An 11,703-nucleotide genomic window follows, 5' to 3' on the forward strand; every position below is an offset into this window, starting at 1 on the left:
TATTTACGCGTACGATACATTTCGATTCCTGTATTTAGATTAGATCTAAATGCTCGACAACTGAAGAAATTGTAGAATTAAGTAGAAATTGTTAAAAATTAACAGATTCAATATTTCATGTTGTGTACGAGAGATGTACGATTAAATAACATAGAAAGTAATTATGACTGCATGTGTAGAAAATAGGAAAAAGCCGTGATTATTTAAATTATTTACATCTAAGAAATAGACAATTATATATCTAAGAAATAGACAATAGACAAATATATATATAAGTCTATTGTCTATTTCTTAGATATGAAACTAATTGTAAGTCGATTTATCTTTTTAATGTGTTTATATTATAAATTTTAAAGTTTTTCTTTCTTTTATTATAACAATAATATAGCAGTAATAAAAAAAGTAATAAGATATGAAGAGAGAATATCGAGATTTTACAAAGGGCGTATCATTTTACAATACTCGCGACTGCAATATCATAATATGAAGTTATATGTGAAGTTATGTTGCGTGAACATATGAAGCACTTATACAGGCTATCGATTTTAACGCACAACGTCGATGAGAAGATCGTAAGACCTTTTCTCACTCCAAAGGAAAGCTTCAGTTCCTCTACTTAATCCTACAGTCTATCTATGGTAAACGCGTCCTCGCATGATATATTATTTCACAAAGGAGACACCTTACGAGAGAAGTGCTTTAAATAAAGTCCGTTGCAACATCGCATTCGTTAAAGGTATTTCCTTGTCATTGTTACTTTATGCCCCTTCTATAAACGGGTATACTCGCGATACTCGTATTGCGATAATAGCAGACGTAAAATAATCTTATGTAGAATATCTTATTTTCTCTTTATAATGTGCAAAAGAGGGTAATTTGACAAATTAAAGAACAAAATAATATGATATAATATCCCTATTAATAATATACAAAAATATATATATATATATATTTAATGTATTTATTAATTTATTTTTATTTGTTATCTGCTTTTATGAAAAATAATCGGCTATTTGGCAATTAAGAATATTTAAAGACACTTTGATTAGGAGATAATTAGATGAAAAGTGAAAAAAATATATACGTAAAACTAAAATAATAAAGTTGTACATAAATTCATAACAACATGTATAATCAGTGTCAGTAAAATTATTTGAATATGGATAGGTAATTATTTTCAGCAACAAGTTTCGTAATTTCCTCGGCACTCTCTCGCAACCTCTAAGCCAAATACACAGACATAAACTTTACCGAAGAGAATATATTGATAAGGTGTCGCAAAGTTATATTGGTCGGACTGAGCTTACCTTTGTCGATACTCGATTATAGTTGCCGGAACATCTTCACGCACCGATATCTTCCCGATGTATCACGTTCACCGTTCACTAACTTCGACAGCTTCGACAGTTCACAGAGTTGTCTTTCAACTACGCCGAGTTCCGCTTGAAACTTCGGATACTGCCAACTACATTCTCGATATTGTCACTGATCTTTATCCCATTTAATTTAGAAATAGGCAAGACAGATTTTCGATCGTTTAAACTTCACAATTGGGTTTGATTAAATTAGATATCGTCCGAACTAGCTTTAAAATGTAAATTCATATTTAAAATAAAATATTAAGTTCCGGATTTGCTAAGTTTAAATTGTCTAAAAGATTGCATGGATTAGTCATCCCTGCGTGAGTTAATTTTTAATAAAATTTATTTAATTTATGTGAATTAGTTTTGTCTAATTAAAAACTGTATTTAAAAAAAGGATGAAATTGTATTTATTTACATTTTAGATATTCTTAATTTTTAAACTACTAAAAATTTTTCGCGAATTTGACATCAAGATTATTGTTAGATAAATTTTTTTTGTAAATAAATTTTTATAATTAATTATTTATTAAATTTAGAGATTTGAATAAATATTAATTATTATTATAATAATCTTAATTAATAAAATTAAAGTATAAGCTTAATTATTTCAAAATCATTTATTTGAATGTAGTGTGAAATTAAATTACATATATATGTATACGTTTATAATTTTTAAAGTTTAATATAATTATAAAAAAAGACCTATTATTGAAAATATTTTATACCTTCTATTTTAAGGAATAAATATCCATACAATTCAAAAAATATACGATATTTCTCTATTTATATACGCTTTCAAAGCTTTCGCGATACGCGTGTGGAATAATCGAGGCAATAATCGACGGGGTGGATCTAATTAGCATGCGAGCTCGTATCCAGCTGATAGAATAACGACGGGGGAGATATAAGAAGGAAAATAGGGACACAGAAAAGGAGAAATATAGATGTCAGTTATTTCATCGAAAGTTTAAGAGAGGCGCAATCTGCCACGGCCGTAATTACTCTGATCATATCATTCGCGCGCACGTGGTTAGAAGGAAATCAAATTTCCCATATTTTATTTGTAGAGTCAAGAAGAACGCGAGGATTCTCTCTTCGGAACGAGGTCGATATAATACCGGATACCGTCACATCCTTCCCTGGATATCCTGTAGAATTTTTTTCCGAATTGATATCCTTTCCGGTAATCGAATCCCACGAATGGAAGGTTCGCGGCATACGAAGAGACATTCCGGAAATCAAACGCGGCGAGACGTTTCCTGCGAAGGACTCCAAGTCGAGAAGAAGTCGTGCAAGAACTTTTACGAACGTGCGCGTTTAAGTGTAGAATAGAACGTATAAAAACAGTGCCTGACAGAATCAAGTAGAACGGAATCGTCATACTTGTGGTCGAAATAAGTATAAAAACTTTACGAAGCTACAGCGGGATTCAATAGTAATCCGTGGAGAAAGACGCAATCGGAGAAATTCAGAGAAGATAATCATCAATATAAGGCGAAAGATCCGAGTGGTGATCAGTGGGGCGACGGGAAGGGAGGGACAGTGGTGGCTGCGGTAACTTGAAAGAAATGGCGGAAGACTCTTTTCGCCGAAAAACCAGATCGGCTTCGATTTGTGCCCCAGGATTTTCCAGCATGGAGCAAATGTTGGAAGGTATGCCACCCTCGGGAGCTCGTGATAGGGAAAGAGGGGAACGGGGAGACAGCGGCAGCGGAACGCCGGATAGCAGTACACCCACGAGAAGACGAAGACCGGCTACGAGGTCCCAGAGTGCCCGTGTTTCCGGCGGAAATAAAAGCATCCGACGCCGTGCCGCCGCTCAAGGTAATAATAACAACAATGGCGGGAATGGGGGGGGGGGATATATAAGTAATAATTTATGTGATGCGCACGGGATTTTTACGACTAGATAAAAACTTGTAATTCCCAAAAGACTCGAGAATTCAAAGATTTACAAGTACAAGTGATCTGCCAATCAATTTGAAATCGAGACGTTCGCTAACTTCTGTATTCAAGTTTTAAGAAACTCTAAGATTTCGATTCTGTTCTTCAAAAGCACATATCTCTCATTTTGAACACTTGAATTCGAGGATCTATATACATGAGAACTTAAGTTGTCAAATGACGGTATCGCGTGCTCACTTCTTTCCCGATGATCAAGATACGAACACTGTTGGCCGAAGATCAGATCTCGAGGTACGTAAAAGTCTATTTTGCGCGACAGGATTGCGTGGTGCGGTGACCGGACGTAACTTCGATGGTGATCCGATAAACTCGTAGAAACGTCATCGGTGACGTACGAGCAAAGTCTTTCGTCCCTTCTGACGAAAGAGCAAAGTGTATCGATATTGCACCGGCAACGCCGGCGGCCGCTCTAGAGTCTGGCGAGAGTTCTTGAAATCATTGGCGGCCGCTATTCTCAGACGTGGATTTGGCTAGTAGGTCACTAACAGCCCAAACACGTCTCGCCGTACCGCGTATCTTCGCGAGTCCAGTTTTCATCGCTGTGTAGCACAGCGCTTTCGTCGTTTTACGCGAACATTGAGATACGGAAATGTACATTAATGAGAGACAGAAATAATTAGAGCGATAATTCGTGTTGTTTGTACGCACATGTAATGCGAGTGAGACAGTTAAGTCTTAATTAAAGGACAAAGAGCTGAAATTTCGGTATAATGTGTCATGAGAGCAGTAGAAATTGGCAAGCATTACTCGCTTAATAAGCCTTGTTACGTGATACGAATTTCATTTAACTAATCAGCATTTCTTCTATTTTCTCTTGATAGTCTGATAAAAAATTATCCACACAATACTTGTCGGTATATATTTTGCGTGATATTATTTTAGAAATTATCAGAAATATTATTATTATCGAGAACATGTCGATTTTATTACATATATTATACTATATATATTTATATAGATTACTATATAATATACTATACTATACTATACTATATAATATATAATATAGATTACTATACTATATAATAAGTTATTATTTATTTACAATTAATACGATATTATAGAATTGGTTATTAGATTAAACAGCTCTAGGTATTACAGAATTAGGAATGTTAGATTAAATGGTGATCAATCCATTGTGATATCACAGACGCGGATGAATTATAAGCTTTTGTTACAAAGCTCGCGTACTCCTCTCTCAAAGCTATAAACGCAATAATACTGGAACGAGATATCCTATTTTTCTTGAAATTGATGAAATGGGAAAATTTGTCTGCTCAATAAACCTCGCGATTAAGTGAAGCAAATATTCGTAAATGCGATTCTGAGTCCGCTTCTCTTTTCCTTTCCGCGTCGTTTAATTTCACTTCTCGGTCCTCTTTCAGGTTGTACTAAATCACTTGACTTTCCACGCGTCGACTTTGCGATGTAATAGGTGTAGTGCCTTTGAAAAATGCTCTGTTCTTTGCTTTACTCTCGAGCGCTTTGCTGATGAAAAGCTCGATCGGCATGCAGTCGAAAAAGAACTTTTTCGTTCTATCCCGTTCACATCGTCAATGGTTTCTTTTGAAAATACTTTTATCACTCATTGAAATACATTTGTGTTTTTCTTGTAAAAATGTATTATTGTGGCCATTACTTTGTAAAATGTCGAAAATGTATCCCTGTAAAAATTACATTTTTTCAGAGACAAAAGCCAGTGTTTTCGACATGAATACGGGTATTTCACGTTTTTGTACAAAATGCATGCACAAATAAAATTCGAAAACGGAGAGACAGCTTTAAAATGGTAGATAAAAATCATTAAAATTCTTTTCACGTTGTTCATGTTTATTAAACGCCACGATAAATTAAAACCTTTTATTTTAAGCGCTTTTCCCAAGTAATTATATTTAAATATCTGTTATACTACGATACAGTTATTTCTTATTAAAATTTTATTATTTTACATCATTCCTTATAAAAACCTTGATTGAAAAAGATTAAATAGTTTGACTTATAGTGATTCATATTGATTGACGTTGATATTATACAAAAACATTTATGCGCGAAATATAACATATGGCATGCGATAACATCGTTATTTGAATATGTTCAATATATTATACATTATTGACAAAGTCAGTATATCTATACTCGATATCGAGTGCTAATATCTATAATCTTGTCGCTTTCAGCCGCCGCTCATCATCACCATCATCATCACCATGAGGGAGGCAATATGAAGTCAGCCCACTGCAGCAGTGAGCCCAAACTGACTGAGAATGACGTCAGTCCGGGGATCAGGAGACGAGGGAGCCGAAGGGGGCAGAGTATGCATCACGCGCATCACAGGAAGAGCAACGCCTTCTTGGATGTGCCTGACGTCTCGTCTCAGATGCCACCGCGGGAGGAAGGCGAGGACGAGGATAGTTACAGACTCCGTAGCTTCAGTCTCACCAGCAAAGGTCAGAAATAGCCCTCTTCCACCTGTTGTAAATGTAAACAACCGTAGGAAACGATTTCGCTCCTTACGCAAAAACGTCGAGGCAAGAGCTTTGGTGACGATCATGGCTTGCGCGCACGGTAGGATAGGCTAGGAAGTGCAGGTACACTGGATAAATATGGAATGCGAAAGAGAGAGAATAGACTGTCTATTATGGACTTGAAAGAGAAAGTGACATTGGTAGAATTGATTGATTGATAAGATAGAATGGAACAATATAATCGTAATTTAGGAATTTTAACTATTTAATTCAATAGTTTTCACAAAATTATAATGCAAAAATTATTGAGTTTTATTATGGGTAACTTGGTGTATATTGTCTCATTTATTAATAATCCTACGTGATTTTATTAGATTTTAAACTCTCGAAAGGGTCTTAAATTTATAAGATAGGCGTGGAATCCATCAGGTAATTAAATTTTTAGATTTCTCGGGGGAGTTTTTAAGAAAGCTTCTGAAAAAGTACGCTTTAAATTTTTAATTTTTGAATAGGCGGATTTCTATGTGATATTTCAATGGAATCTTTTACTACACATTTGGGAAATATATATTATATTGTAACATTTAATATCTCAAATATTTTTATATTAATTTTTTATGTCCTCAAATGTATTTTCGAAATTCTTTGTTCTGGTTTCCCAAATATTTCACGAACCATCGACGTTCGCTTAACAGTAAAAGCGAATAAAAACTTTTTCAGAGTGTGTATACTTGGGCGCAAATTATTGACAGCCTCCAGTATTGTACAAACATTCTCGATTTACCACGAAAGTATCGGTTTGTGTGGGCGAAGCAACTGTTGAATTTTTCGATATTTTGTAACGACGCATGGTTTCGGACGAATCGATTATCGGTTAAACTGAACTGTTTTACAATATTGCATTAATTTAATAAAAATACCGTTTACAACGGATTAATGATTACACGTTTCTATTTAAAGTTCCAATTGTTTAATAAAATTTATTTATGCTTTGCATCGGAATTTTCTATGTTACCTTTTTAATCAAACGCGCTAATTATATTTTATTTAAATACGTAATATAAATTCATAGAGAGTAAGTTTTGGTCAAATTATCAGATAGGATGTCTCCGAGATTGCGTATTCTCGTTCTTGCAAACTTTAGACTTCAAAACTTTTTTCATAGTTACAAGAAATTGAAGTAGCATTTTGTGTCCTGTAGTTTTTAAATTTCTAATATAACTTCTCTAAGCGCACGCTTTATATAGAATCAAGTTTGAGTAATAGAACGCTTTGAAAAGAATAAAGTTTACTTGAAATAATGAAAAGAAAATAATTTTGTTAATGATAATATTAATGCATTGAAACAACATCCATTTTCCATTTAATCTATTTATTTTCTTACGTTCAGACAATTTCTGTGAAATTTCAAATACACTGCAATAGCATCGTGGAGTTCGTATTTGGACAGTATTCTCTTCATTGTGACGCTATTACTTTTCATGGAATCAAAGGGCAATTTACATGGATAAAGAATGAAAATAGATTTAATCAAAATATTTCGAACTGTGCTTCTTCGCGTTTCTGCCCCACGTGTGTATGTACTTCGCGAGAAGCCGCGCCAGAAATACACGAGTGCGAGAGAGATTCAGCAGGGGAGAAGACCGGCGGCGTTGAGATAAGCGAAAATAGAGCGGCTATAGTTATGACGTCGAAATGGCTCTACCACGTACGAGAGCTTAACTCGAGTTCGACGAGCCAGTGAATGCGCGTGAAAGTCATTTACACTCGTCCGTCTAGTCGTCTAGAGTCGCGTTTTATAATAACTCTTACTTACGCGAATAGAGATGAGTGTTCGGTAACTTTAGCGGTAAGGTTGATATCCGAGAGGTTGATATCTGAAAAAATTGATCGCCGATCGGCACTATTTGATTTACCTTACGGCAATTCCATGGTGGCATCGCCGAGTAGTTTAATTCCTAGATGATATCGATTAAGCTTCGATTAATCGATAAGCCGTGGACTATTAAGAAAACGTTATTATTATATTAATGGAAGCTAAGAAGTAGAACAGCGTCGTGAGATAATTTTTTTCGACGAGCTATTACGATCTTGTTGATATTTGTTTGACATATAGTCGCGTAATGCCGTTAACAAATATGTCAGCGTGATGTTGATGCTCGAAACATTGCTTTCTCATCTATATCTATTTTTAATATACATTATTTACAATACTTGAAAGCTATTATTATAATTTATTAGTTAATTTATTAATTTACAGTATAAAGCTGATATTTTTGTAATAATAATTTTTTAAATTAAATAGCTGAAGTTCTAGTTTTGTCAATCTCACGTAAGATTAAATGGTTCTAAAAATATGCTGAAAAACTTTTTTCTTCTCACTTTATTTTCAGATTTTAATTAGAACTTATTATACATATTAATCTTCATTAAAATCTTAAACCGGAAACAAGTTATTATATATGTTAAAAACTAAACGTTAAAATATTATAACTCTTTAATAATTTATTTCTATTTAAAAATTGACTCCAGCTTTGTCGAAGAATTTATTACTGAAATTTGCTACTATCAAAATGTATATCATTATGTTGTCTAAGTTTGTATAAACATTTCCAGGATCCTACGCATTCTTGATATTCTACCTGATCGCTTTTGCAGACGTATTCGTGCAATTCTATCTAAATTGCTCTCTTCCTTCTATACCCTTTCTCTCTCTTTCTATTTATTTCTCTGCTCGTCCTCGGTGCGGAAGTGAAGTGCAGCGCAGTAACAAAGTTAGAGCTTGAATTTACGTTAAAGTGACATAAAGTCCCTCGTTTCACGCCCAGATCAAATCGTTTGCTTGCCCGCTTGTTAATCATACCCGGAAAGTTACTGTTTAAGAGCGAAACGTGCCTTCCGGGCGAAGCTGGTGGTTTAGATCAGCGGATATATCAGCGACAAGATCGCTTCTAACTCACAGGGATAAACGGTCCCTTGAAATTCGTGTGCTATATCAGATCTGCCACTATTCCACCCGATACAAATAGTTTGATAGCAAACTATAATCTGATGCAATCGATTGCGGTTAACAACTCTTCCGTTTGCTGCGTAACTGAGTGAACGAAGTTTAAGAGTAAACTATAACGTCAGCACGCAAAATTAAATTCGTTATGTAATTTTATTCTCTTTGTAATTATAAATTAAAATTTAACAATTAATTAATATTATAATTAATATTCTTTTAATTCTGTGATATTCTACATGTACGTATAAAAATGTGAGTCAACTGCAGCTGTGTCATTTGGTTGACGTTATTAATCGAGCTTTCTAATTGAGTTTCCAACTTGGCAAAGTAGATTCTGTTTTATCGGAAACTAACCAACGTGGTAAGAGAGAATATAAGTGGAACGGAGTTCCGGCACTATTTCTGTTCAAGCAACTTTCCGAATAATCGAATCCATTTCCCCATTCTTCACATCTTTCATACTCCCGATTGTTTTCGTCTAATCAAAACTGTTGCGTTTCCTGGAATAAGCTGATTCATCGTAAATCGAATTCGACCACCTGTTACATTGGTAAACGTTGATTTCTTGCCAGCGTTTTCATAGCGAGTTTAAGATAACAGCTACGAACTGGAAAAGAAGTTCTGCAATTCTTATTTATTTTGGACATTAATTTGCGGCACAGGCGGATACATTATTTAAATTTATTTGTTAAAAAAAGAATAATTCAAATATTTCTTTTAGATTTCCCGAAATTATTAAAAAATTAACAACTCTGGAAATTTTTTTAAAAATTATTCAATTCAATATACCAAAATTTTAATTTTGTAAAAAACTTTATTACACATTTTAAGCTGATAACAATTTTTATTCTATTATTTTGTATATTAAAACAACTTTTTGAATTAATTTATTATTAAAATAATAAAAATGACAAAACTAATTGTTATACGTGTCAGAAAAGAACAATTCACTACGTTTGTTATGTTAAGAACAGAAGCTATATCATGATATTTTTATTTCTCGGGCTTTTAGTAGGGTAAATAGTTGCATGTAAAAAGAAAAACAAAAGTACATTGTAGATGAACGCATCCATTATTGTAAAAATTGAAAGATGATGCGTTATAAGAGCAAAGATATCATGGGTATTGGATTCGAAACGGCACGCGCACTAGAATTAAGAACGCAAAAGAAGATGAAAAGGAAGTCTTGAGAAAATAAGCGAAATGTTTCGTCGGTGCGTAAACCCGAGATCGAGAAGTAACGTAATCTGGCAAGCGCTTCTTCGACCTGTTACATTCTCGCCAGAGCTGTCGCTTCCATTTTCGCGAGAGCCTGCCTGAACGGTTTCTCAGAAGGTTATTTGAGATATCTTATTGTTGTTTCGGGGGAGCAGAGCTCGCTTGACGATTATACAAGATGATTCGCTATAATTCCGCGAGCGGAAACTTTCACGTGCGAAAAATATTCTCTCCTGTTAGCGGTTTGACTGTCTCGAAGAACTTTTAGAAAGACACGAAAAAATTTGTTTGGAAGCGACCCAAGAATGATTTTTATACAAGACATTATATTTGATACAGGAGCGTGCATTTCTATATGGAAAATTTATCGTTACATCTACGAGTCTCGACGGATTCGACGTACTTGATAAATTCATGGATTAGCGGTTTCGTGTGTGTGTGTGTGTGCGCTTGGATTTGCGGATTTTCTTCACCCGTGAAAGTACGAGTCCACAGGAAATCGAAGGCAGGTGACAGATTTGTGGGTCTAGATATCTCTAGAAGGAGATACGGATTCATCTGACCGTGTGATTCCGCGCACCTGTTGCCTTGAGCCTCCGTGCAGAATTAGCTGATTTCTGAATCGACATTTATACCGATTTAACTCTTCATTACACGTTGGATTTTCCAATAATGCATTCTGAACGTTGCGGTTAAATGTAATTATTAGACAAGGTTAAATCATACGTAAACCGAGGTGGAAATCTGGAATTACGATTGTTTTCTTTCTTGTATACAGTGCAACAGGCAGAGATACTTATGCACGTACATGCTGGTGTGATGGAAACAGGAAGCTGGAAATGCGAAACCAGAATATATTCTGTTTTCACTCAAAAATTCTCAAATATAAATATATTACTTTCTGCATAATGGAAGTCAATTGAAAACTCTTAAAATATCAATATACTCGTCAGCATCTTTATATATCTCGAAGGAGAAAACTTTTTTCTTTCGCTTACGTACTTTACATGTTCCATGCGCGCATATCGATTAATTTTCTCGTACCATGTCTTTTATTTGTACTTGTCGTCGTGCTCCATTTTTCTTTACGTATCTCTGGGACAGGGATAAATCCGCTTACGATGGATCTGTATTTCTCGAATTTCAGGATCGATATGTTCGCAGCATCAATCTCCTCGATAATCTGCGTTCTTATCCTTGTCAACAGCGCGCGCAACACCTTTCCCGTGACAGAGTAACGATTACGCGAGCGTGAGACTTTAACGGATGTAACGCGATCTGATCTAGCGCGGGGAACAGACTATACACGTTAGCCGCACGTTTTAGATCGCGCGCTGATAAACCGCAGGTGCGCATTAATATCGCCGTCAATGTAAATTAAGCCGTCGCCTCATTATTCTTGTTCATTATTCTCGTCCCTCTTTCCTAAGTCTTCTTACTTCTGGTTATACATCAACTTCACCGGATTAGGGAAGTTGAACGTTAGAGGGAGGAAAATATCGGCGTGGAAACCAATAGAGATGTAGGAATATATATTAAGTATAGCATCCCAGATAGCACACAGAGCCCAAAAGAATTCACTAGTATATTCAGTTTTATGTCATTAACTTAGAAAAAGAATTCTTTTTGCATCTGAAAATGAACTCAGAATTGATGACATATAACTGAGATCGGAAGAGCACAC

The 11,703-nt window shown here is 34.9% G+C and overlaps 1 protein-coding gene across 1 annotated transcript in view; it reads left to right on the plus strand.

Moving 5' to 3' along the window:
* Nucleotides 1-2,880: 2,880 nt before the first annotated feature.
* LOC105455805 (GTP-binding protein RAD) overlaps nucleotides 2,881-11,703 on the plus strand; it is a 34,789-nt gene continuing 25,966 nt past the window's right edge. The window contains exons 1-2 of the mRNA XM_011699415.1: nucleotides 2,881-3,188; nucleotides 5,507-5,776. Coding sequence (XP_011697717.1) covers nucleotides 2,933-3,188; nucleotides 5,507-5,776 — 526 coding nt within the window. The 5' untranslated portion in view covers nucleotides 2,881-2,932. The remainder of the gene's footprint in view (nucleotides 3,189-5,506; nucleotides 5,777-11,703) is intronic.

This window comes from Wasmannia auropunctata, unplaced genomic scaffold, assembly GCF_000956235.1.
Source record: "Wasmannia auropunctata unplaced genomic scaffold, wasmannia.A_1.0 LD336106.1, whole genome shotgun sequence".
Taxonomy (NCBI): Eukaryota; Metazoa; Arthropoda; class Insecta; order Hymenoptera; family Formicidae; genus Wasmannia; species Wasmannia auropunctata.